We start from the raw sequence: 24,143 nt of genomic DNA on the forward strand, positions 1-24,143 counted from the left end.
TGATGGTATCACCTGGAAGCCTTGTCCTGAAGGGGCACTGGGGCTGGGCCACACCGGACAGCTCAGAACCGGGGCCTCTGTGCTGATAACCCCTACGCTCACCCGTTATGCAGAGGCGGAAGAGTTTTGCAGGCACGAATGAGAGGAGCAGAATGCGACACGGAGCTGAAGAACTAATTAACAGCAAGAATCTGACGGGAGCTGCGGCTGGCAGGATGCGTTTGTGCAGGCGGTGCGGCTGGGAGGACGGGATTCCTGCGGTGCGGCTGGAAACCTGGGCACTGCGGGGGTAATGCAGGGCAGGGATGGGGCCCCGTAAAAACTCCTCTGGGGCCAGCCAAGGCGGCGTGCTCTCAGGTTTGCAGAGGAGTCCTGATAGGTGGGCAAGCAAGGACTGGATTTCTGCCGTCTGCGCAGAGGTGTTTCATCCCCAGCAATGCACAGGTAGAAGCGCAGGGACTTTATTCACTCCTTCACTGGGCCAGCTGCTCCGGAGAAAACCCGCTTGGGAATTACGCAGGTGCATTTCTTCCCGTAGGAAAGGAGAAGTGGAAACTGTCACTTACTGAAATAATTCCGCTGAATCGACACACTGCCTGGTTACCTGGATTTCTGCACCGTTTAAAATATACGGTGTACGTTCATATTCCACTCCTTAAATAATTTATATTTGCTTTCCCAAAGGAGCAGCAGGAGGTCACTGCCATCATGTTTGTGCATTTATTTCACAACTATGTATACCCTAAAGGAACACTGTCAGGCTTCTTTTCCCCAAACTCTGTTTCTCAAAACCATGCAATTTTATTTCTTTTTAAAACATGACTTGATTTCCTTCTTGTTTTTAAATGGTAGCGATTATGAGTAACTTCCATAACAAACATGTAAGCATCTAACACAGAAGGAAACACTGTTGTGCTAAGGAAACAGATTTGTACACCTTGGACGCTGGGTTCAAGACGCTGTGCACATCTCTTCAGGCTTTTAACTGTGAAGCGTGATGAGCGGTAACTGGACCCGCTGTCAAAGTGGATTTTATAGCATGGGAAGGCCAGGGAGTTGCTTTTCAACGTAGTCTGAACAAAGGCTGTGTCTGTGCAAAAGGAAGTGCCGCGGCTGTTTTGGGAAGCTCAGCGCAGCCGGTGACAGCAGCGGGGTTTTGGGAAGCTCAGCGCAGCCGGCGATGGCAGCAGGGTTTCTCTGTGCCTGGGTGTTTGGCTCTCCCACCCTCCCCGCTGCCGTGGACCCCGAGTGCTTGGGCTCGGCCGGGGGAAGGCAGGTTTCACTGCACAACATCGCTGTCACCCTGCTCAAAACAGATTCCAAGTGAGCATGGCTGTGGCTGGTTCTGGTTTCCAGCACGGATCAGTCTATGGGTGGAAAGCTCATCCGTGACCTTGGCCTGTATGGTCTGACCCTCTCTAGGACATTTAGCGCTCAAGGAAGTGACAATTCTTTTTCTGCGAATGGGGCAGGCAGCTGTCCTTCCATCGCCCGTTTGGGTCCCGCTCAGCCCCGTGAGGAGCTCACCATTACCTGTGCGCTGCCTTGGGCCTCGCGGAGCGTGGCACCACAGGATGGTCTGGGTTGGAAGCTCCTCTCGTTCCCTCTTGTCTCCTAGCTGACAAGAGAGTGAGCTTGTAATTCCAAAACATAAGCAAGGGGAACCCTGAGGCTGAAGGGCCATGACTGGGCTGCGCCCTGAGCAGCCAGAGGGACGCTGGCACGCTCTCTCCTTCTGAGGAGGAGGAAAGCTCGGTTCTTCTTACTGCTCACAGAAGACTCCCCCTCCCCCAAACTCCTGTATTCATACAGCTGTAAATAAATGAGCATTTAACAATTAATTCTCTCACCTTTTTTCCTTTGTTCATATGAGAACAAAGTTCATAGAAATCAGTATGTCTAGCCCTTTTTCTCCCACTTCTCCTCTAAAATGCTGTCACCAAGGGTACCAGCAGCGAGCGATGCCTCTGAACAGACGCACAGTGCGCAGGGCAGCTGGCTGTATGGAACCTGACAGGCACGGGACAGTTCCTCCTTTTGGCAAGAAAGAATTCCATAAAAATAAAAGGACTGGGCATTTAATCTGTAAATAATTTCGCATAATAAAAAATGCTACATAAACAAAGTTGTCCTAGCCAAAAGAAAACAGTATTAGTCACTTAATAAATATATTCGTAAGAAATACAGTTCATAGCAGAACTCTTATTTTTAGAGGGTTTAATTTAAAAAGTAAATTCATAATTTAAATTACTCAAGCAACATTTCTATTTCAGCTAGGTTTTGACTGACTTAAAGCATTATTCTGATAAACAACAAGACAGTTATATCTCGATCAGCTAGTATTCTGGCTTAGCATGTTCCACCGTAAGAGCAGAATTTAAATAGTTTTTGGTCGCTGAGGTAGGCACAGATTGTAGTAGGCGTCCTTGCTCCAGAACTCCGGGCCCTTCCATCCACACCAGCCCTGTCCAAGAAAAAAGCAAGACAGCGTTTAAATCTAATAGGAATTCTGTTTTTCCTATCTACTGCTATTGGATCTATTTTACTCATATTAATCTAAGATGTAGGAATTATTTTCAAGTATCTACAGAATGCAATGCTGCACCATGTTCAGGAAGTTCTCTGTGTGCCTGGAAACGCACCAACGGAAAACCCCGTACGGAGTCTCTCTCCCCCACCCTGGCTCACTTCCTAAGCAGCAGCAGCATCTCTTTGCCCCCCATCCCCCCACCTTCTACAGAGAAACTAACGCTATTCCGAAACTCTCTCATCCCCACAGTTTCCACCTCTCTTGTCCTGAAGGATCCTTGCCCGCTTTGGCAGCAGCTGTTGTTTCAGAGCCAGACAGAGCTCTTCATGTCAAAAGCTGTGCTCTGGATTGTGATTTAGCAGAACAGTCTAACCAAGCTCTCAGGTTTGCGGAGTACCACGTAATGGTGTGAGGTGTTTTTGAAGAGAAGACCCACAAACTTTTGGCCCACCTCAGTTCCTCCCCTGCCACTTCTGATGAGGAAGGGGAGTTCTGCTCGTATTTTATCCTCCTGGAGCATTCCTGAACGCCTCGTAGCTGAAACAGCCTTTGGTTCTGTGTGCTCTTTGGAAATGGTTTCTTTCTGTATTCATTTCAAGTTTTGATCATTACGGGGCTAGCAAAATGTTTCTCCAACAGCTTTTCTAGTTGAGCCCAACCCAAGGGTATTAAAAAAAGATACGAAATAAAAGTCTTACTTGCAACTTCATATGAAGAACAGAAAAGTAATTGATTACTTCACACCTACAGGACGATTTAGCCACTTTCACAGTTCCAGTTTCTGACACTGTTTACTGTTTTGTAACGTGCTACATCATCCCTTTAGTAGCTTTAAATATGGAAATAACATTACAAACCCTTTAGTTCTTTAGAGTTTTCCCAGATTTTCAAAACCACTCAGTACCCGCCCTTTAAACTCAGTTCAAGGCCTGATCTGAGAATGCCTTGTGTTGGATGTTTAAATTTTTTTTAAAAAAATTTTAAATAAATGGTTATCTTCTCTGCTTCAGTAACAGCATTTTACAGGCTGAACAGATTTTTCTGTTCCATTCAAAATACCAAATGTATTTATTGTATATACTACTGGGTAAAAGGCAACACTGTTTAATTCAGAGACAGTAAGGAGCATTTCTTTGTACTATAACAACTTTATGTAGTTGCTGACCAAACGTATCCTCTCCAAAGACATAAAGTTTCAGACACTAAGTAGCTCATACACAGGTTAACTGGGATCAGCACCTCCTCCGTGAGGAACGGAGGAGCAACAGAACAGCCAGGTTGTATTTGGCTGTACATTATTTCTTTAAAGCCAAAATATATGTATATACATACACGTGTATCTATATGCGTGCATCAAGCCTTACCTTTTCCAAAATAACATGCAGATCTTCTCCTCCAGTGTAATGTGGGTCTAGAATCAAATACTTGATGTGCCCTGTAACCTCATTCCAAGCCACTCCTAATATTGTGTGAGCCAAGACACCTCCACCTAAAACAGGAGGAACACAAATTGCTAAAGATTTTTCACCGAGATGGTCTAAATGTGCAAATCGAAAATAAAAGTACATCAACGCTTTCTATTAACAGATTAGCTTGGTTATCAGAATGATTCTGAAGCTGTCCTGCATGAGATTCTTCACGGTATTAAACTGCGTATCTTTACTACAGCTAGGGAAGATTACTTATTTTACTTTACTTACTACAGCTAAAGAATTTACTTTCCAAATTTCTTCTATGTCAGTAAGGTGGCTTAAATCCTCAACGCGTCCACCAGATGACGTCAAGAATATTTCCAACATCTGTTTTACTCGCTTTTTCTTTAAAGGAATTCAACTGTAGAAAAGGAATCTGGAAAACCTCCTCACTGTAAAAGGACTAAAATTCAAACAGAAACCAAAATTTCTGGATAAGGGTTATCTGCTGCTGTCTACTAAGTTCCACCAATGGATATTAGGGGCAGAGAAGTAATTTCTGACTCCCCTTCCTCTAAGCTGCAAACAGGGAAAGGGGGTGTTTCGATGAGCTGGCTCTTGCGGGTTTCTTTCAGGCAGCACGAGGAGCTGGCGCCCGTGGGATATTGCAGTAATGACTCCATACAACAGACAGGAATTGCAAAAACCCCCAACAGAACAGAAGCAAAAAAGAAAAAAAAAAATCCCCCAAACCCACCCCAAAAAGCCAACCTCGGCCGCTCCAACAAAAACAAAAATTAAACCAATCTACAAGAGAGCATTAGAGGGAAGGATTAAGTTACAGACCAAAACATTTTTCAGTATAGGATTCTAAGTTCTTGAAATTCAGACAGAACGGGTGCTGAAAGGCCAAGAATATTTCATACCAAAATCTGGACTTCTGGCACCTCTCGTTTGAGAGAGTAACACTATAGGTATGGAGTGCCAAATACGGATTGCAAAAATTGCCAAAATTAAAATTTTATTAAAGGTAAGAATGATATTTTCAATATTCTTCACTTTCTAAACCACAGATGTGTTGGAAAGAGTTCAATTAAAGTTACGGTGTTCTTACGAATGGCATTTCTGGTGTTACCAACATTCCAGATTATTAAGACTGGTCTTAAAAGAATTTGGATAATACTCTTCTCTTCAAAGCCAGATAAACTTCTTCCAGATGCTCTTCCCATGTAACTCTTCTGCGATGGGAAGTTTTGGGGAAGTGTATGAACTTGTGCTCTCGAGTTCTGACTTGAACAGCAGCTTTTAAGAACACCGAGACAATTAGGATCGAGTTTCATTACCAGGTTTAATACTGAGCTTGGGAGGAATTCTGAGTGAAAAGATACCAGCCAGACCAAACGGTATCGTTTCCCAGGTTCCTTTGGGAAAAGCATGATTTTTTAATTCATCTAGAGTTTTGATTATCTCTTGTACAGTAAACAGAATGAGTTCTAGTGGAAATGAAATTCAGCCTTGGGAGGCCACGCGCTTTCATTGGCATTCTTCGACACTCGAGCACTTACCGATCATAACTGGAGTTCCCTCAGTCTTGAAATGATTCGCAAGCTCTCTCCCCTGCAACGCTAGCTCAGAACCCTGGCTAGGTAAGAAAAACAGCAATAGATTGGTCATTCTCACTAGGCTTACTTCTCTAATGAACCATTATCAAAGAATCACAGAATGGTCGGGGTTGGAAGGGACCTCTGTGGGTCATCTAGTCCAACCCTCCTGCCGAAGCAGGGTCACCTACAGCAGGCTGCACAGGACCGCGTCCAGGTGGGTCTTGAATATCTCCAGAGAAGGAGACTCCACAACCTCCCTGGGCAGCCTGTTCCAGTGCTCCGTCACCCTCAGAGGTAAGAAGTTCTTCCTCATGTTCAGGTGGAACTTCCTGTGCTTCAGTTTGTGCCCGTTGGCCCTTGTCCTGTCGCTGGGCACCACTGAAAAGAGTCTGGCCCCATCCTCCTGACACCCACCCTTGAGATATTTATAAGCATTTATTAGGTCCCCTCGCAGCCTTCTCCTCTTCAGGCTGAACAAGCCCAGCTCCCTCAGCCTTTCCTCGTAGGAGAGATGCTCCAGTCCCCTCACCATTCTTGCAGCCCTCCGCTGGACTCTCTCCAGTAGCTCCTCATCTTTCTTGAACTGGGGAGCCCAGAACTGGACAGAGTACTCCAGATGGTGCCTCACTAGGGCAGTGTAGAGGGGAAGGAGAACCTCCCTCGACCTGCTGGCCACACTCCTCCTAATGCACCCCAGGATGCCATTGGCCTTCTTGGCAGCCAGGGCACACTGCTGGCTCACGGTCAGCCTGTCATCCACCAGGACACCCACGTCCCTGTCCACAGAGCTGCTCTCCAGCAGGTCCGCCCCAAGCCTGTACTGGTTATTATACTCGTTAACTGCATAGTTAACTGATTAGAAAGCAGCTTAGAGTTTTTCTGTGTAAACACCCTGGGGCAATCTGCAAAAAAGTTTAATGCAGTGTACAGCTTCTGGCTGGGCCAGTGAATCTGCTGGAAGCCTCGTTGCCACTGGAGCGCCCGGAGTCACCCAGCTCCCGCAGCTCGTCTCCCACCGTGGGGACAGCTGGTGAGCCCCAGCGGCTCCATCAGCATAGGGGAGCCTGAAGTAACAGAACTTCATCAGGAACGTAACAAAAATAAAATGCCCTTATCAGCGCCTGTAATGACATCTCTGAAGATAGGCTTCCACTGTAACTGCACAAGCAATCGCAGTACTCATACCCAAAGCTGGCTTTACAAATCAAATCTCCAATAACATTAGTAACCTGTTCAAAGCAACACCGAGCTTAGCTTTGTTATAGCCTTGCTGTCCTTTTCAACTCCAGGGACCAGCCACAGACAAAAGCACTCTACATGGAAGAGAAAGGCATGCACAGGCACGTAACTCCAGGAGTCAGTGCTGAAGACATAGGTCTAACGGAGACCGCTGTTCCCCTCAGAAGACTGACAGCACTCCCAAGAGTGGTGACAGACACTACACAAGGAAGTTAACACAGATATTTTTAATATCTTGTCTTTGTATTTCTTCATATGGTGGATAACCCTTTGAAAAGCCAAAGAAAGCCTGTGTGCCTGCTTCTCAAGTTCCTGGAGAGATGGATTAGATGCAGAACTGGAACTCTGGGAAACGGTGCATTTACAAGAATGGATTCAGTACCAGTGTTGCTGGTGCAGCTGTGAAGTCTTATTTCCATAAAGAGTTAGAGGTGCTAGCTGGAAATAAACCCGAGACAAAAATGCTCTCCACTGCCAGTGACCAGCTGAAGAAGCTGCAGGACATTTCTTCTGCTCAGCATGGCAGTGATGCTGGCTTTTCATAATCCTGGAAAAAAAAACAACTGGTGCTCCCTTGTAGCAGCACTACGAGCAATTCTACTCAGCTCACAAAGGAATCTATTCTATATTCTTATGCACAGGAATAAAAACCTTCATACTGGCAGGGCCTGTCACAGCTGCTATAAATAATAGGAGGATCATCTGTAAATATAAGCTCTGGAACAAAAAAGATTAAAAATGGCTATATCAAGCTTTACAAAATATTGAAGAACTGAACTATTTTCCTACCATTAAGAATCACCATGGTCACATGCTCTTTTAGAATATCTGCAGCAGAATTTACTCTCAATAAACGTAACTCGGGAGCAGTATTTTGTTTGACTAGCATTTTCACACATGGTAAGTTAGTATATATTCTTTATTTCATGACTGTGTTTATCACAACACATTCAGGGATTTGTTAGTTTGCTTAGTGCTGCCTAAATGGTAAAAATCCAGTGATTTTACTTCTGATAAATGCTGAACATTATTGTCTTTCTCACAAAAATATCTTGTAGGGTGTATAAGAGCGTCAGGTTGTCAGAATGGAAACAAATCCCTTGTTTTATCCATCACACGAACCCAGAAAGAGAACACCATTTCCAGGCCGCTCAGCGATTTGCCTCAACCCTGAACTGACGGGTCAGCTCTGTGGACAAAGCAGTCGCTCCCTGTCAGCGTGCACTCAGCTCGCTCTGACCGCCAGCCTGCGTGCCCACTCCACAAGTTAGGTCTGTGGTGCAAAGAAGCAGGCCAAATTCCACATCACTTTGCGTATCATTAAGCAATTTATAGCAACTGCAAACTGGAATCCCAAGCCCACAAGAAATTTAGCAGCACCTTCATTTGTAAGCACTTAGCACAACCACAGGCAGGAATGCAGGATTTATGAAGAAGGAACCCTTAAAAGATTTATTATCTCTTTTATTATCTCCATTATCCCATGTATGGTAATGGTAATTTTCATTTTACGGCCTTCAGTCTTTTTAGTAATTACTGAGCTATTAAACAGATATTGATTCTTACCTGACAAATAGTATTTTTGATGTTATTCCAAAAAGCTGATTCAAAACCAGCTGTACCTCAATCGAACCAATCCATTGCCGTGACCCAACAAATGCCGCAGGCTTGTCTCCAGCATCGACCAGTGCCTTTGCAGCATCACGATGAAGAAGGAAAACAAGTGTCAACCACGTATAGCAGGCAATTCCAGAACTTTTTGTGAAAAAGGTTGGGTTTTTTATATATATATATGGGAATATGTTTTGAACCTAGCCGGTTAAGAGCAGACAAAGAGATGTTGAACTCATTCACTGCGGTTCTGTTTTGGAAATGGCACGTGGCCACTCATACGAGTGGCCCACGAGCACAGAATGTGACCCCAGGTCCGCAGCCCGACTTCATGCTGGGACGGCGAGCACTGAGCTCTCTAATACCGGAGTGCATCAATTGCACGGCAGAATCCACCTCACAGACTGAAGTACCTGGATGTCCGTTCAAAGCGTCTCAGAAAAGGATCCACAAAATAGCGCTCCGAGGAAGAGGCCACTGAAGTACTCAGAAGGGTGTGGTTTATTTTAAACTATTCTCCTTTCTGGGGCTTATTGTTACATGTAGCCTTGAGAGGGGCCTTCTCCACTCAGGATACAAAGCCCACAAGGGCTCCTGAAGGCTACTGCCCTCTTCTAGATGTCTCAAAACACTCCAGGAGTGTATGGACTTTGGTTGCTTTCAGGTTTAGGTGTGGACTGAGAAACGTTCAGGAAATGCAGTTGTAACTACTCAAGTAGTTAAGCGATGGAAGTTGCTTTATGGACTGAATCAAACTTTGCAAAAGTGTTCAGTAAATAAATATAGCGCAAAGAACTATTTATAGAAGCCTGAAGATAACTGCGGTGTTTCTGGCTAGGCACACAGTATTAGCTGCCCAAGCCCACAGTTTTTCTTCAGTGCTGTTAACAGACAAACACATTCAGGGATTCATTCAAACCTCACAATAGCAAGACAAACGAAGGAGAGTTTGAAAACCAGGAAAAGCCCACTACTCTCAAAGGCAGAGTTGCAAAAGCAAGCAGTAAATTAACGCGTAGCATCTGGGGACTAATCCTACTGTCACTGAAGACAAAAGTCAGTTTTAAAACCAATTTACTAGGACACATTGGGTTCTTTGTTTTCTTTCATTTGGCAAAACCAGTGAAAGTGTCATAATCTGGGTTTCTTATAGAACATTAATCCAAGTAAATATTTAGAAGACTATTTTAATGAGTCTCATTTGTACAGATAACATCACTTGGCACTGATAAACATTTGGAGGCAGAACTCCTGTAATAAAGCTTGTTAAAAATAGTAGTTTGGAACTACTGTCGTTCAATTTAAGAGACAAATTAAAAACACCACACAAATCTGAAGTCTAAAATATATGAATTTGATATTTTAAAAACAATCAATACAAACTTTTCTAGACAAATATGCATAAAAAATTCATCAGCCTCAATGTTCCGTACCTGTTGAATTTCCCTGTGTGTCGGTATAGGTGTATCAACGTATCCTTGGTGCTTGAACCAAGAACAGATTGTCTGCAAAGAGCGATAGGCACAGCCCCACCCACTGTCATCGACCCGATCCTGCAGATAGTGGTGATAGCTGTACACACCGTGTACTAAATACACCTGCACAGAGAGAGATAACACCAATTAGTCTGAGCACACCTGCATCAGTTTTCAGAGAAGTTGCAGGGCTTGTCACTTGCACTGTGAAAGCTTTCAGCTGGAGATTGCAAATCTCTGGAAGAATTGAAGGGTTGTTATTCACACACGAATCCTCCCCCTGTTTTTGTGTCCTAAACATCTCTGTTCATAGATTTAGTTTTTTGTCTTGGCTCTGAGAGACTTTCGAAATACACTCTAAAAACGTCTACATCCTTTTCCAAGAAAACTCAGTTTCTCTGGGGCAAATACAATTACAGCAATGCCATTTTGTGCAGAGAAGCCCCTTTGCTCAAAAGGCCAAGTCATTTACTTCACTTTCTCATCTACACAATATTGACCATCTAAATTACTTAACAACAAATCTCAAGTAAAATAAAAAGTACTTTCTTATTTTCAATTTAAACTTACCATACCAGACTCCATACCAGGTGAATTAAGATGTAAATGTGGATTTCTGAGATATCCATCTTTATATGGCTCATCGGGAAAATGATAAGCGTTTGCTCTCTTGAAATACGGTCTGTCACAAGGCAGACTGAATAACCCGTGCAATTCCTACATGCAAGTTAGAACAAAAATAAACAGCACAATTCAAATTTGGGATTAGAAGAAATCACATTGTAAGTAACAACAAAGACATAAAGAATTTTAACAGCATAGTTTAGCAAATTAATATTCTAAAACCTGCTTAATTAAGCACTGTATGTTTACTACTAGACCTCGCCCCTCAAGGGCAGCTCACGCAGGCTCACTGCGTATCTGAAGGGCCCGCTATTTGATGCGGTCCTGTTACTTAACGCCTGCCGCTGGAGCCCCACCGCTGATATCCTGAGTGACAAGTGTCTTCGGACAGTATGATAAACTACACCATAACAGAAAAGGATTACAGTTTTACCTATGTAGTAGTATAGCTACACACATTCTGAATTATAATTTTAATATTGAAGACATACAAATACCACATACTGAGGCAAGGCAAAGACACTGAGCTTATGGTTTAAGCAGATTCAGTATTTTTAAATCTCTCTGTTTATGACTCAGCAGCCACATTTAAAGAGATATATTGTCTTATTTCCCAGACCTCACAGTGAAAGGAATGATGATCTCACCTAGGCCAGTGTGTGTAACACAGGTAATACATTGTACACAGATGACCCAGCACCAAACCCAACTACACCAGCTGCAGCACCACTCAGCAATCGGTGGGTAAGAGCAAACAGAGGACAGACAGCAGGAAAGACTTCACGTGCCACCAGTGCCCGAGGCCTCCACAAATGCAAGGGACAGATCAGGTTTTGTACGCCCAGTAATGCTTCACGTGGAAGAAGAAAATGACAAATCCCCACAGCTTCTACACCTCTAAAGGCAGTAGAAGATTCTCTCCCCACTCTCAGCATGCGTAACCGTGTGAGCCGAGCTGGTATCAGCCAGGCACACGCCTCGATCCCAAAGGACTGCCACATCCGAACGTTCTCCCACCTCATCCCTATTCCTTTTTCTAGATGAGCCAACCCAGAGGGCAAAACCCAACCAAACAAAAGCTAGCTAAGGCTGGTGGGTCAGCTGTGAGCCACAAAAAGCAGCACCCCCCAACACAAAGAAACAAAACCCCAACACCACGCAACCCCAAGAAAGAAACAAAACCAAACCAAAAAACCCCAACCTTTTCAGGACACATGTTCAAGCCTGAAAGCAGTAACATGCTACAAGTAATCTGATATTCTACCGTGGAAGCGGAGAAATTCAAAGAATACAGTACCAGAAGTATAATTTAGATAAAATCTATTTAAAACAAATCCTATGTAGTTCTAATGTTTCTGCTGTTCCCTTACAAAAATGAGATCTGAAACAATTTATAAAATAAATTCTAATAAAACAAGCTTCCACATTCCATATACTGATTCAGTTATAATAAAAATAAATTTTAAAAAAATAGCAGTATCTGTTAGTATTTATTCCACTTTGGCTAAATGAAAAGCTTTACCACTGCTTCAGTTACATTGATAATTTAAAAAAAAAAAAAAAAAAAGCGCAGATTCTGTTAGTATTTGTTGGCTTTACCTTTCTGTAACTTTCCAGTTGGTCATCTGAAATACCTGTAGGATACGAGATTGTTACAAGGTGATTTTTTCCTGGTAACATGAAATGAAACTGTTCCGGTACCACAATTGATGTTCCCTTCATATATTTCATGATACATCTTTCCATGTCAGTTAATTGCCTGTGAATTGCTTTCACCAGGAGATTTTGTACCCTGAAAAGTATATGGGAGAATATTTAAGAAGTAAAACAGCGATGGTGGATTTTTTTCTCTCGTAGCTCTGATACTAAGTTCATCAGACCAGGTACAAATATGCATGTAAGTGTCGTATAACTGTTTCCATGCTTCCACTCCCACAGAGAAAGACAGAACCTCACAGTGCTTTACTCAAAGCACATCTCTACTCCCTAGGGATCCAACCCTCAAAATGCAGGTTCCCTGGTCTCATACCAGAAACACAACCATTACGAGCATTTGCCAAAATAAAAGTTACACATATGACTCCACAGGGGTTTTTTTGCATTTTATTCACCGCATTTAGCATCCTTCAGAGTCAAATTCGACAGAATAAATGCAAGGAAAAAATACAGAGGAAGACTCTAACATTTTCCATGTTCACCTACCCAGCTGCAGCCCCTAACATAGTACTCAGACTACAAAGACTCATCAAATACACTCCAGCTCTCACTTTTATACACACTCACACGCTTACACAAGAATTTTTAGAACATTTTCCCAACCTTCTGCATTCCTTGCTAAGCCATGGTTATGAGTTATCAAAACTATCAGACATTGATAAACTGGATTTTTTGTAAATAGCAAAAGGATTGTGTCTCAAGATCATTAAATCTTACAGCTGCCTACAGGAGCTTTTATTTACACAGTTAAATTTCATTACAAAAATACTATGTGCTACTTCATTAAACTGATTAATGATATAGCTTTACCGCATTATTTCAAGAAAAAGCAGAAATTAAGCTGAAAAGTTACAAGTTCGGGATAACACTTACTTTCCCCATGTTTCTTCTGGAGAAACTGATACAACAACATCAACTGGTAACGTCATATTAATGTAGTGGTGTTCCTTATTTTCCCTTTCAATGACTGGAGCCAGAGCAGGTAGCGAAGACGTCATTTCCAACATGAGGTCTATGTTGACTATCTCCTGCTGCGGAGAATGAAGACACCAACAGTATGTCTCCAACACCACGTGTACCAGCAAGGCACAAGTAAGGCTTTGATACTAAATATCTACACTCAGTAATGAAATACTTGGGTTAAAAAAAAACTAGGGATGTTATAGAAACTTCTACTGATGTACTGTAGATGGATCTCTGCATTCACATTGAGTCTCAATGACTTTAAAATGATTCTTTTAAGTCACATCAATGTTTATTTGTGTACATGTCCTGGGTTTGGCCAGGACAGGGTTAATTTTCACCGGACTCCAGGAAGGGGCACAGCCAGGGGGTGGGGGCTGACCCCACCTGGCCAAACAGAGCAATACCATGTGACGTCACGCTGGGTTCTGGTGGGGGGGGCGGCGCGGCGGGAACGCACTCGCGGCTTGAGGGGGCGTGGCGCCGGTCCTGTTTCGGGAGAGCGGCTGTCTGGGTCGTACGGTTCGTTGTTGTGTTTTCTCCTTATTTGTATCGTTGTTGTTCCTGTTTTCCCTCTGTTTGCTGTTCTGTTAAACTGCCCTTATCCCGACCCACCAGTTTCTGCCTCTTTCTTTTCATTCTCCTCCGCACGCCGGCAGGGGGAGGGGCGGCCGCGTGGCGCTTTTGTTGCCGGCGGCAGCCGAAACCAAAACATTTAATTGGCGCCCAACGTGGGGTGGGGATAACGGCAGGGCTGAGCAGCGGGTGTTAAAACTGCTTTCTTAGATTTTGTTAAATTTTGTTATAGGCATTTTTCTGTGTTAGTTAAATAGTCGCCGGTAAAAATGTTGCTGACTTTGTTTAGATGGCTGTGGTTTTTGAACCCTTATTTGCAGTATGTGTTTACTGCCATGCTGTTCATCATCACTGGAAAAAGGATTAAGATGATGATTTTGCTGTACTGTACGATATCGACTTATGATATGATAACATCACTGTGCATGAAATTAGTCTTGTATTTGCATGCGGCACTGCGGTCATTTCCGTACCTCGGATCCTATGTCTTAGATTTGGTTAATAATCAAACCCAGTCTGTGGGGAAAACCGAAGGGGATACCTTCCCCCACTCTTTCGCCCCCCCTCTCTTCCTCAGGCTGGTCCTAACTGCTTTTGAGTACCGTGGGATGCTCAGGGCAGCACTCTCCTTTTGTTATGCCTCCTGAACGGGTTCTGGGTTTTGTTTAGGGTTAAGCAAGTCGTTAAGAACATCCTGCAGAGACCTGCCCCGGGGCTGGATAGCTGTGAGTGGCTGGGTGTGTGGGACAGCATGGGCAGATGTCTAGAGCAGTGGGCACCTGCGGTGTGTTTTAAACTCACCCCTGAACAAATACAGAATCTGGACAATCTGGTAAAATATCTGAAAAAAGTGTGCTGCCACCCTGGGAACTCCAGAGAGACACAGATCACCACAATGTGCTGGGGTCTGGCCCATGCCTACCGAGCCATGTTCAACACTCTTCAGTGCCTTAAAGGGGAAAGGGGGGGAAACGAAGCGGCAGGCGCTGCAACTGGCGCTGCCCCCCCCAGCCGGCCCTGCAGCCCCTCCAGCCCAGCAGGCAGTCACAGCCCCCCAGATCGGCACCGCCGCTGCCACAGCTGCAGGGTCTGCCTCGGTTTCCCTGGCAGGCACAGCAGCTGCTCCAGCCCCAGCTCCAGCTGCAGGCAGCGTGGCTGAGCCCAATGACCAACCTGTGCCGGTAGCAGTCGCCCCTGTAAAACTAAAGAAAGACGCAAAGAGAGCAGATCGCTCCGGGAGGGATGACGATGAGCCAGGGTCATCACGGGAGATAGAGATCATCACCCGGACCCTGTCCCTGGGCGAGCTGCGAGACATGCGGAAAGACTTCAGCCACCACCCAGGAGAGCACATTGCCACCTGGCTGCTGCGGTGCTGGGATAACGGGGCCAGCAACTTGGAATTAGAGGGCAAGGAAGCCAAGCAGCTAGGATCCCTGGCCAGGGACGGGGGCATTGACAAGGCCATTGGGAAAAAGGAACAAATCCTCAGCCTCTGGAGGAGACTTCTGTCAGGCGTGAGGGAGAGATACCCCTTCAGTGACGATTTTGTATGCTATCCTGGCAAGTGGACCAATATGGAAAGGGGTATTCAGTACTTGAGGGAATTAGCTGTGCGGGAGCTGGTTTACTGTGACACAGACGATGAGCAGGTACCCACAGACCCAGATGAACTCCAGTGCTCACAATCCATGTGGAGGAAGTTTGTGCGGAGCGCACCCTCCTCACATGCCAACTCACTGACAGTTGTAAACTGGAAAGGTAAAGAGGCACCAACAGTGGACGAGGTGGCTGTCAGACTCCGCCAATATGAGGAAAGTCTGTCTTCCTCCCTTGTCTCAGCTGTGAATAAATTGTCCCAACAGTTCCAGCAATTCAAAGAGGATATGTCCTACTCCCCACCTGTGTGGGCCCGCATCTCAGCTATTAGGGGCAGGCGTTTCTCTGCTCAGGAGAGGGAATACAGAGGCTATACACCCCGGGGCACCCTGTGGTTCTACCTGCGTGACCACGGAGAGGACATGAGGAAGTGGGATGGAAAACCCACCTCAAGTCTAGAGGCACGAGTACGTGAGTTGCGAGGTAAAACAATCACCAAAGGGGATTCTATTAGGAAAAGTGCCGCTCCAGTTTCCAGCAGCCAGCTCTCCAGACCAGGTAGACAGTTTGACCTTGATTCCAATCCTCTGGAGGGGACCTCCAAGTCATTTTTACAGCAGGTGAGCAGCAAATTCTCTGACGAGGATTAGAGGGGCCCTGCCTCCAGCCAGGTGGAGGAAAGGGACAACCATGTCTATTGGACGGTGTAGATTCGGTGGCCTGGCACGTCAGATCCACAAGAGTATAAAGCTCTAGTGGACACTGGTGCACAGTGTACTTTAATGCCATCAGAGTTCAAAGGGTCAGAGCCCATTTGCATTTCGGGAGTGACAGGGGGGTCCCAAGAGCTGAGTGTACTGGAGGCTGAAGTGAGCCTCACTGGGCAGCACTGGCAGAAGCACCCCATTGTAACTGGCCCCGAGGCTCCGTGCATCCTTGGGATAGACTATCTTAGGAGAGGCTATTTCAAGGACCCAAAGGGGTATCGGTGGGCTTTTGGCATAGCTGCTGTGGAGACGGAAGAAATTAAACAGCTGTCCATTTTGCCTGGTCTCTCGGAGGATCCTTCCGTTGTGGGGTTGCTGAGGGTTGAAGAACAACAGGTACCCATCGCCACCACAACGGTGCACCGGCGACAGTATCGTACCAACCAAGACTCCCTTCTCCCCATTCATCAGCTGATCCGCCAGCTGGAGAGTCAAGGAGTGATCAGCAAAACTCGCTCACCCTTTAATAGTCCCATATGGCCAGTGAGAAAATCTACTGGAGAGTGGAGACTGACAATAGACTACCGTGGCCTGAATGAAGTCACACCACCGCTGAGTGCTGCCGTGCCAGACATGCTAGAACTTCAGTATCAGCTGGAGTCAAAGGCAGCCAAGTGGTACGCTACAATTGACATCGCTAACGCATTCTTCTCCATCCCTTTGGCAGCAGAGTGCAGGCCACAGTTTGCTTTCACCGGGAGGGGCATCCAGTACACCTGGAATTGACTGCCCCAGGGGTGGAAACACAGTCCCACCATTTGCCATGGACTAATCCAGGCTGCACTGGAAAAAGGTGAAGCTCCAGAACATCTGCAGTACATCGACGACATCATTATATGGGGCGACACAGCGGAGGAGGTTTTCGAGAAAGGGGAGAAAATAGCTCAGATCCTTCTGAAAGCCGGTTTCGCCATTAAGCGAAGTAAAGTAAAGGGACCTGCGCAAGAGATCTAGTTTTTGGGAATAAAATGGCAGGATGGACGCCGTCAAATCCCAATGGATGTCATCAACAAAATAGCAGCTATGTCTCCACCAACCAGCAAAAAGGAAGCACAGGCCTTCCTGGGTGTTGTGGGTTTTTGGAGGATGCACATCCCAAATTACACCCAAATTGTGAGTCCTCTGTACCATGTGACCCGGAAGAAGAATGATTTTGAATGGGGCCCTGAGCAACGACAGGCATTTGAACAGATTAAACGGGAGATAGTTCATGCCATAGCCCTTGGTCCAGTCCGGTCAGGGCAAGATGTTAAAAATGTGCTCTACACCGCAGCCAGGGAGAATGGCCCAACCTGGAGTCTCTGGCAGAAAGCACCAGGGGAGACTCGAGGTCGACCCCTGGGGTTCTGGAGCCGGGGATACAAAGGATCCGAGGCCCGCTATACTCCCACTGAAAAAGATTCTGGCAGCATATGAAGGCGTTCGAGCTGCTTCAGAAGTGGTCGGCACTGAAGCACAGCTCCTCCTAGCACCACGATTGCCGGTCCTGGGCTGGATGTTCAAAGAGAGGGTCCCCTCTACGCATCATGCCACCGATGCTACGTGCAGTAAGTGGGTTGTGCTGATCACCCAGCGCGCCCGAATGGGAAACCCCAGTCGCCCAGGAATTCTGGAAGTAATCGTGGACTGGCCAGAAGGCAAAGATTTTGGAGCATCGCCAGAGGAGGAGGTGACACGTGCTGAAGAGGCCCCACTGTATAACCAGCTGCCAGAAGATAAGAAACAGTATGCCCTGTTCACGGATGGGTCCTGTCGCATTGTGGGGAAGCAGCGGAGGTGGAAGGCTGCTGTATGGAGCCCTACACGACAAGTCGCAGAAACTGCCAAGGGAGAAGGTGAGTCCAGCCAGTTTGCAGAGGTGAAAGCCATCCAGCTGGCTTTAGACATTGCCAGTCGAGAGAAGTGGCCAGTGCTCTATCTTTACACCGACTTTTGGATGGTGGCCAATGCCTTGTGGGGGTGGCTGCAGCAATGGAAGAAGAACAACTGGCAGCGCAGAGGCAAACCTATCTGGGCTGCCCCATTGTGGCAAGATATTGCTGCCCGGCTGGAGCAGTTGGTTGTAAAAGTCCATCACGTGGACGCCCACGCCCCTAAGAGTCGGGCCACTGAAGAACATCAAAACAACCACCAGGTAGATCAGGCTGCTAAGATTGAAGTGGCTCAGGTGGATCTGGACTGGCAACATAAGGGTGAACTGTTTATAGCTCGGTGGGCCCATGACACCTCAGGCCGCCAAGGAAGAGACGCGACATACCGATGGGCTCGTGACCGAGGGGTGGACTTGACCATGGACACTATTGCACAGGTTATCCATGACTGTGAAACATGCGCTGCAATCAAGCAAGCCAAGCAGGTAAAGCCTCAGTGGTATGGAGGACGATGGCTAAAATATAAATATGGGGAGGCTTGGCAGATTGACTATATCACACTGCCACAGACCCGCCAAGGCAAGCGCTATGTGCTCACAATGGTGGAGGCCACCACCGGATGGCTGGAAACCTACCCTGTGCCCCATGCCACCGCCTGGAATACCATCCTGGGCCTGGAAAAACAAGTCCTGTGGCGACATGGCACTCCCGAAAGAATCGAGTCGGACAACGGGACTCACTTTCGCAACAGCCTCATAGACACCTGGGCCAAAGAACACGGTATTGAGTGGGTGTATCACATCCCCTACCATGCACCAGCCTCGGGAAAGATCGAACGTTACAATGGGCTGCTAAAAACCACTTTGAGGGCAATGGGGGGTGGGACTTTCAAAAATTGGGATACCCATTTAGCAAAGGCCACCTGGTTGGTTAACACCAGAGGGTCCACCAACCGGGCTGGTCCTGCCCAGTCAAAACCTCAGCGCCCCGTAGAAAGGGATAAAATCCCTGTAGTGCACATGCGGAACATGTTAGGGAAGACGGTTTGGGTTAGTCCTGCCTCGGGCAAAGGCAAGCCCGTCCGCGGGATTGCTTTTGCTCAAGGACCTGGGTGTACCTGGTGGGTAATGCGAAAGGATGGGGAAGTCCGATGTGTACCTCATGGGGATTTAATTTTGGGCGAGAATAGTCCATAAATAAATTGTATAAAGTTAGTTGTTAAATAACCCTGTCACTGTCTGTTATCACTGTTATAATTGTTATATTTTGTACCAGTAGTAGCATAGTAAGAATTCTCCAGATTAAAGAAGGATGGACTTTTTCGATGAAAACCTAGCAGAGCACAGCAATGATGGAACTGGACCTGGTTTTCAACAACTGGCATCCAGCAACTTCATCAAGATCAACATCTCCTGCAGACTGTGGGCACGGGCCGCACCAGATACATGAGCCGTGAGCTCCGGATGCAGCAAGTGACCGCCCATCACCACACATCACCTCTCCTGCCACGGAAGACCATTACGACAGATGGAGCCTGAAGTCATGGATTAAATGAACTCAATGGACACTTTAGAGTGATGATCCATAGACTAAGGGAATGATATCTGGAGACAGGAGAAGTGGTGGTGATCAACTGGACAATGGGGGACTTGGGCATGACGTAGATGGTATGGAATAAGGGGTGGATAATGTCCTGGGTTTGGCCAGGACAGGGTTAATTTTCACCGGACTCCAGGAAGGGGCACAGCCAGGGGGTGGGGGCTGACCCCACCTGGCCAAACAGAGCCCGGAGTTCCATACCCTGTGACATCACGCTGGGTTCCTGGGGGGGGGGGGGGGGGGGGAGCGCGGGGGGAACTCACTCATGGCTTGGAGGGGCGCGGCGCCAGTCCTGTTTCAGGAGAGCGGCTGTCTGGGTTGTACGGTTCGTTGTTGTGTTTTCTCCTTATTTGTATCGTTGTTGTTCCTGTTTTCCCTCTGTTTGCTGTTCTGTTAAACTGCCCTTATCCCGACCCACCAGTTTCTGCCTGTTTCTTTTCATTCTCCTCCGCATGCCGGCAGGGGGAGGGGCGGCCGCATGGCGCTTTTGTTGCCGGCGGCAGCCGAAACCAAAACAGTACAGAAAAGCCTACAGAGGGCAGGTCTAAAGCTGCTTACATGACAGGCTGTGTGATATAATTTATTAGCATGGTGAGACACATACCGTATCTTGCAGCTTTTTATCCTTTTTTTTGCCAAGCTTCCGTTTGGTCTCATCATCTTGATCAAATCTGAAGTATCAACAGAAAGAGAAACTTCTATAATGCAAAATTAATCTATTAAAAAACCCCATCTATTTTAAATTATACTCACTGTATAAATTGTCTTATCTCCTTACAAGCAGAATCATCAGTCAGCTCTGGGACAGTGTTCGTACCATTGTTAGGCCACACATAGACTGAGCTGTGGCAAATTCTTAATACAAGAACATCCGAGGACAGTTTGTTTGCAAGATCACTGAAAACATATCCTAACGCCTTTTTTGTTGATGCCTCTGAAACACAACAAGGATACAATTAGCCTAGAAAACTCCCTCAGTTTTGTTATAGCTGCTGGGCATACGTTGTTAAAAAAAATGGTATGTTTTGACTTGGAATAAAAACATAAGCGCTGTTATGATCTGGAAAATAGCTATACAAACAAAAACAGAGATAAGATTTCACTTAGCAGGTCTGTCTCAAACATTCCCACTCCTACCTGACTGAACAAAAGCATAGTGTTTCTCTCAGATGCTGTCAAATATGAAACGCTGAATGAATTACAGAAGAACAACCCAGACTGTAGTCAATTCTCACATCACTAACTCTTAACCAAGCCCACAGCTGCAAACAAACTTCTATGTACAAACTTCTATATATGGTTATATTTAGTCTTTTGAGTAAATACTGGAAAGATTCAACCCAAGTCATACGTTTCTGACTTCATACCAGAAATACAAACCAAAAATGTACAATGTTTTTGGAAAAGCAGGGCCTACACTCCAGCTGCAGACCAAATTTTGGCCAACGCACATCTGTAACTGCAAGCCACACCCTGGTCGGCCTGAATCTTTACTCCCAGTACAGATGTCTGTCTTTTGGAGCTCGACTTGACTTCCTCCAGTCTCACCCACTCCTTAACAGCCTGAACCCATACTGGGTATGACAAAGCAACTTTTGCACATTACCAGCATTGTTTTCCTCACCGATGAGATTAACGACCATTACTTTGAATGCAACAAGCTATACAAAGCCTAACAAGCTATTAAAGACTATGCTGAATTGTATTTCTTTAACACATTAACTTAGATTTGGCCACTATTAGTTGACTTCTGTGCTAGCAGTCTATAAAAGCTACAGCATCAGAAAAATCAAACAAACCCCAATGTATTTAGCTAAGTCTCCTCCAAAAGAAAAACCTCACTGCCTTCACAGGAGTGCTGCGCCACATTCACGTACTATTCCTCTGTAGCATATTATGCTGCACTCGGACAACCTCAGTATCACTCTGCTTCGCTGTGGTTAAAATTCACTACACTGTAATCAAAGTCAAATAAATACTTTTTCTCTGAGGATGCAATTCACAAAAAGTTGCTTTGCATTAGGCCAAACTATTCAATACTTTTATTCCACATCACGAACTGAAACATTCCTTTTCAAGGTTCACTAGCAGTGAATTCAGAGTTTCTAGTAAAGACAGTGCCTTTAAACTGCAAAACGAGCCACAGCTGAGCTCAAGACACCCTCCTTCTGCACTCCACCCTGTGACAGCTCGATGGCCACCAATAGCCTTGAGCAGACCTTCTGAAATGAAATTCCCATTACTGTAAGGACTCGGGACTAGAGCAGCCTCTTAACGCCATATAGTATGGCCCCTTGTTATCCCGTGGAACTGCAGCAGCCAGTCCCACCTAAATTCAGCAACCAGTTAGCTTGTTCATCTTCTCCACTGCTCTAGAAAGACTAGGTCACAATCTCAAAACTGTATTATTGATATAATCCTGCTGTAATCAAATTTATTAAGTTATGCTGTTTGCTTAGAATTTCAGGGTCAATTTTGGATTAAAACTGAAGAGTGATCCCAATACCATACCTGTAAGCAGGAAAAATACGTAAATAAAATGACCTAAAAATGCCAATTTAAACTTTACTTCAAATTAAAATAAAAATCAAATATATATCAATATAAATCAAAAATAAAAATGGAAAGACTGTCAGAAAATTAATGGAGGTAAAGAGTAATATTTTTTGTACTTAATCTTCATGGGTTTGGGAAGAAGCACTTAACATCTGGTGAAATGCCAAGAAAATAAACATTGTAAGCAGTTAATTAATAAAAGCTTATTTATGTCAGTGTTAAGAAATCTGTTATATTGTAGTCTTATAGACACACCATCAGTAGTTGCCAGCTGAAATGCAAGATCCAAACCTCCTCTTACTCTAAAGAGTATGTCCATAGCTTCTAGAATTACCTAAGGAGGAAAAAGAAGCAATAAAAGTGATTAGCTGTTTCAGCATGCTTTTTCTCCAGTTACAATTACCATACTACAGCACGCAAGCATACCGGTAATCGCTGCAGTTGCTCGGGGTCTGAACGGCCAGCGAAGGAACAGGGAAGCAAGCGGCACAGCAGCGCGCAGTTGCCAGAGCTGGTACTTCAATTACATGAGTGCTGCTAGAAACACAGCCCATAAAACACACTTCCTATCTAAACAAGAAAGTCTTAATTCTATACTTGTATCATTTACAAATATTTTGGGTAAAATGTCATTGTTTCCACCCAAATTTCATGTATCCCATCTTATGAGTCTTCTTCCAGTCCAAGTAAACCAAGGACTGCTCCGAGCATTAGAGCAGAGATTAAGCACATGTGTAATTCAGCACATTTGTAAGTGTGCATTCATCCTGGTCAGGAAGTCACAGCTTCAGGGAAAGAAAACCTGCTCATCCTGATAGAAAACCGCCCTCTTATTGAGACGAGACTTTTTCAGCCAGATCAGCTCCCAGGGAAGTTCAACATGCCGCTACCCAAGGGGCTGTGCCAGGACGGAGAGGAAGAAAAGGCGACAGCCCAGAAGAGCGTGGGTATTGCTCAACCCAACAGCTCACTAAAAGCAAAGCTCCACAGCCTTAACTGCTCTAAAAAAATAACCCGCCCAACACCTGCAAGAATAATCACACCAAGATCCTTTGGGAAGAGTTACTGTGTAACTGTTTGGTAACAAAGCACAGGAAACTTCCAGGTGCAATCCAATTGTTATTCATGAAAGGAAAGCATCAAAATGAAAGCATCCTGCTTCGGTAAGGGGGTTGGACTAGATGACCCACAGAGGTCCCTTCCAACCCCCACCATTCTGTGATTCTGTGATATGTAGGGTTAATTTTCCAATCAGAAATACATAGAAAGACATGCAACGCCTGGTGAAAACACAAGCGTCAACACTCTTCGCTTTGGGTGAAGTACAGTTGGGTTTCCACGATTCTGGAGTGCCAAAGCTTACTCCAAGAAACCAAAAAAGGCAAGACAGCACGGCCTAACACTTCGGTCCCTGAGGCGCAGCCCCGGAACAGCTCAGACTATGCAGCTGTCCGCACTAACAGGGCCGCGGAGTACAGGTTCCACCAGTGCCAGCATGCAGGAAAAAAAGCCTGCCCGGGCTGACTGGAAGATGTTTTTTATTTGGACTATGACACAGTAAGAACAACGCCCGTGACCGAAAAGCCGAGCTCTGAAGGAGGAGCGGGCGACGATTCGGCCTCCCGACGGCGCCTTGCCACGGGGCGACCAGGTCTACCCACGGATCCCCGGCAAGGCCGCGCTCCCCGGGGGCTGGAGGCCCCGACGCCCTCGCCACAGGACGGGGCAGCGCCGCAGGCCGCTCCCCCGCGGCCGGCTGGGGTGTGAGGAGGAACGGCCGTGGGGCCCATGGGGCAAGACCCCGGCCCCGTCGCTACCCCGGAGCCCCCCCCCAGCCGGTGAGAGCCCCGGGGGCGGGGCGCACTCACCACATCCGTCAGCGCCGCAGCAGGGGCCGAGCCCGGCCGCATCCTCCCCACGCATGCGCGCTCCCAACTCGGGGAGGGGGGGAGCGGACAATCTTCCCCCCCGCCCCCCGGTAGGAACGTTCGGCGGGAGCCA

The 24,143-nt window shown here is 46.1% G+C and overlaps 1 protein-coding gene across 4 annotated transcripts; it reads right to left on the reverse strand.

Moving 5' to 3' along the window:
* Nucleotides 1–2,202: 2,202 nt before the first annotated feature.
* UFSP2 (UFM1 specific peptidase 2) lies at nt 2,203–24,118 on the reverse strand. 4 transcript variants are annotated; one of them, XM_075421853.1, is made up of 13 exons: nt 24,011–24,085; nt 22,569–22,679; nt 22,398–22,476; nt 20,340–20,520; nt 20,191–20,257; nt 13,085–13,242; nt 12,095–12,287; nt 10,442–10,588; nt 9,830–9,994; nt 8,352–8,476; nt 5,508–5,584; nt 3,895–4,019; nt 2,203–2,464 (listed from the first exon to the last, which is right to left on the reverse strand). In XM_075421853.1, exons 3-13 carry the CDS (start codon nt 22,459–22,461, stop codon nt 2,378–2,380), a joined length of 1,389 nt encoding a protein of 462 aa, XP_075277968.1. In that variant the 5' UTR covers nt 22,462–22,476; nt 22,569–22,679; nt 24,011–24,085; the 3' UTR covers nt 2,203–2,377. The 4 variants fall into 4 exon arrangements, with proteins under 4 accessions (XP_075277968.1, XP_075277969.1, XP_075277967.1 ...); XM_075421854.1 differs by having other exon boundaries at nt 22,569–22,676; nt 24,011–24,084; XM_075421852.1 differs by lacking the exon at nt 22,569–22,679 and having other exon boundaries at nt 13,085–13,239; nt 24,011–24,118.
* Nucleotides 24,119–24,143: the final 25 nt, after the last annotated feature.

The sequence above is a fragment of the Opisthocomus hoazin genome, chromosome 5 (genome assembly GCF_030867145.1).
Source record: "Opisthocomus hoazin isolate bOpiHoa1 chromosome 5, bOpiHoa1.hap1, whole genome shotgun sequence".
Lineage (NCBI taxonomy): Eukaryota > Metazoa > Chordata > Aves > Opisthocomiformes > Opisthocomidae > Opisthocomus > Opisthocomus hoazin.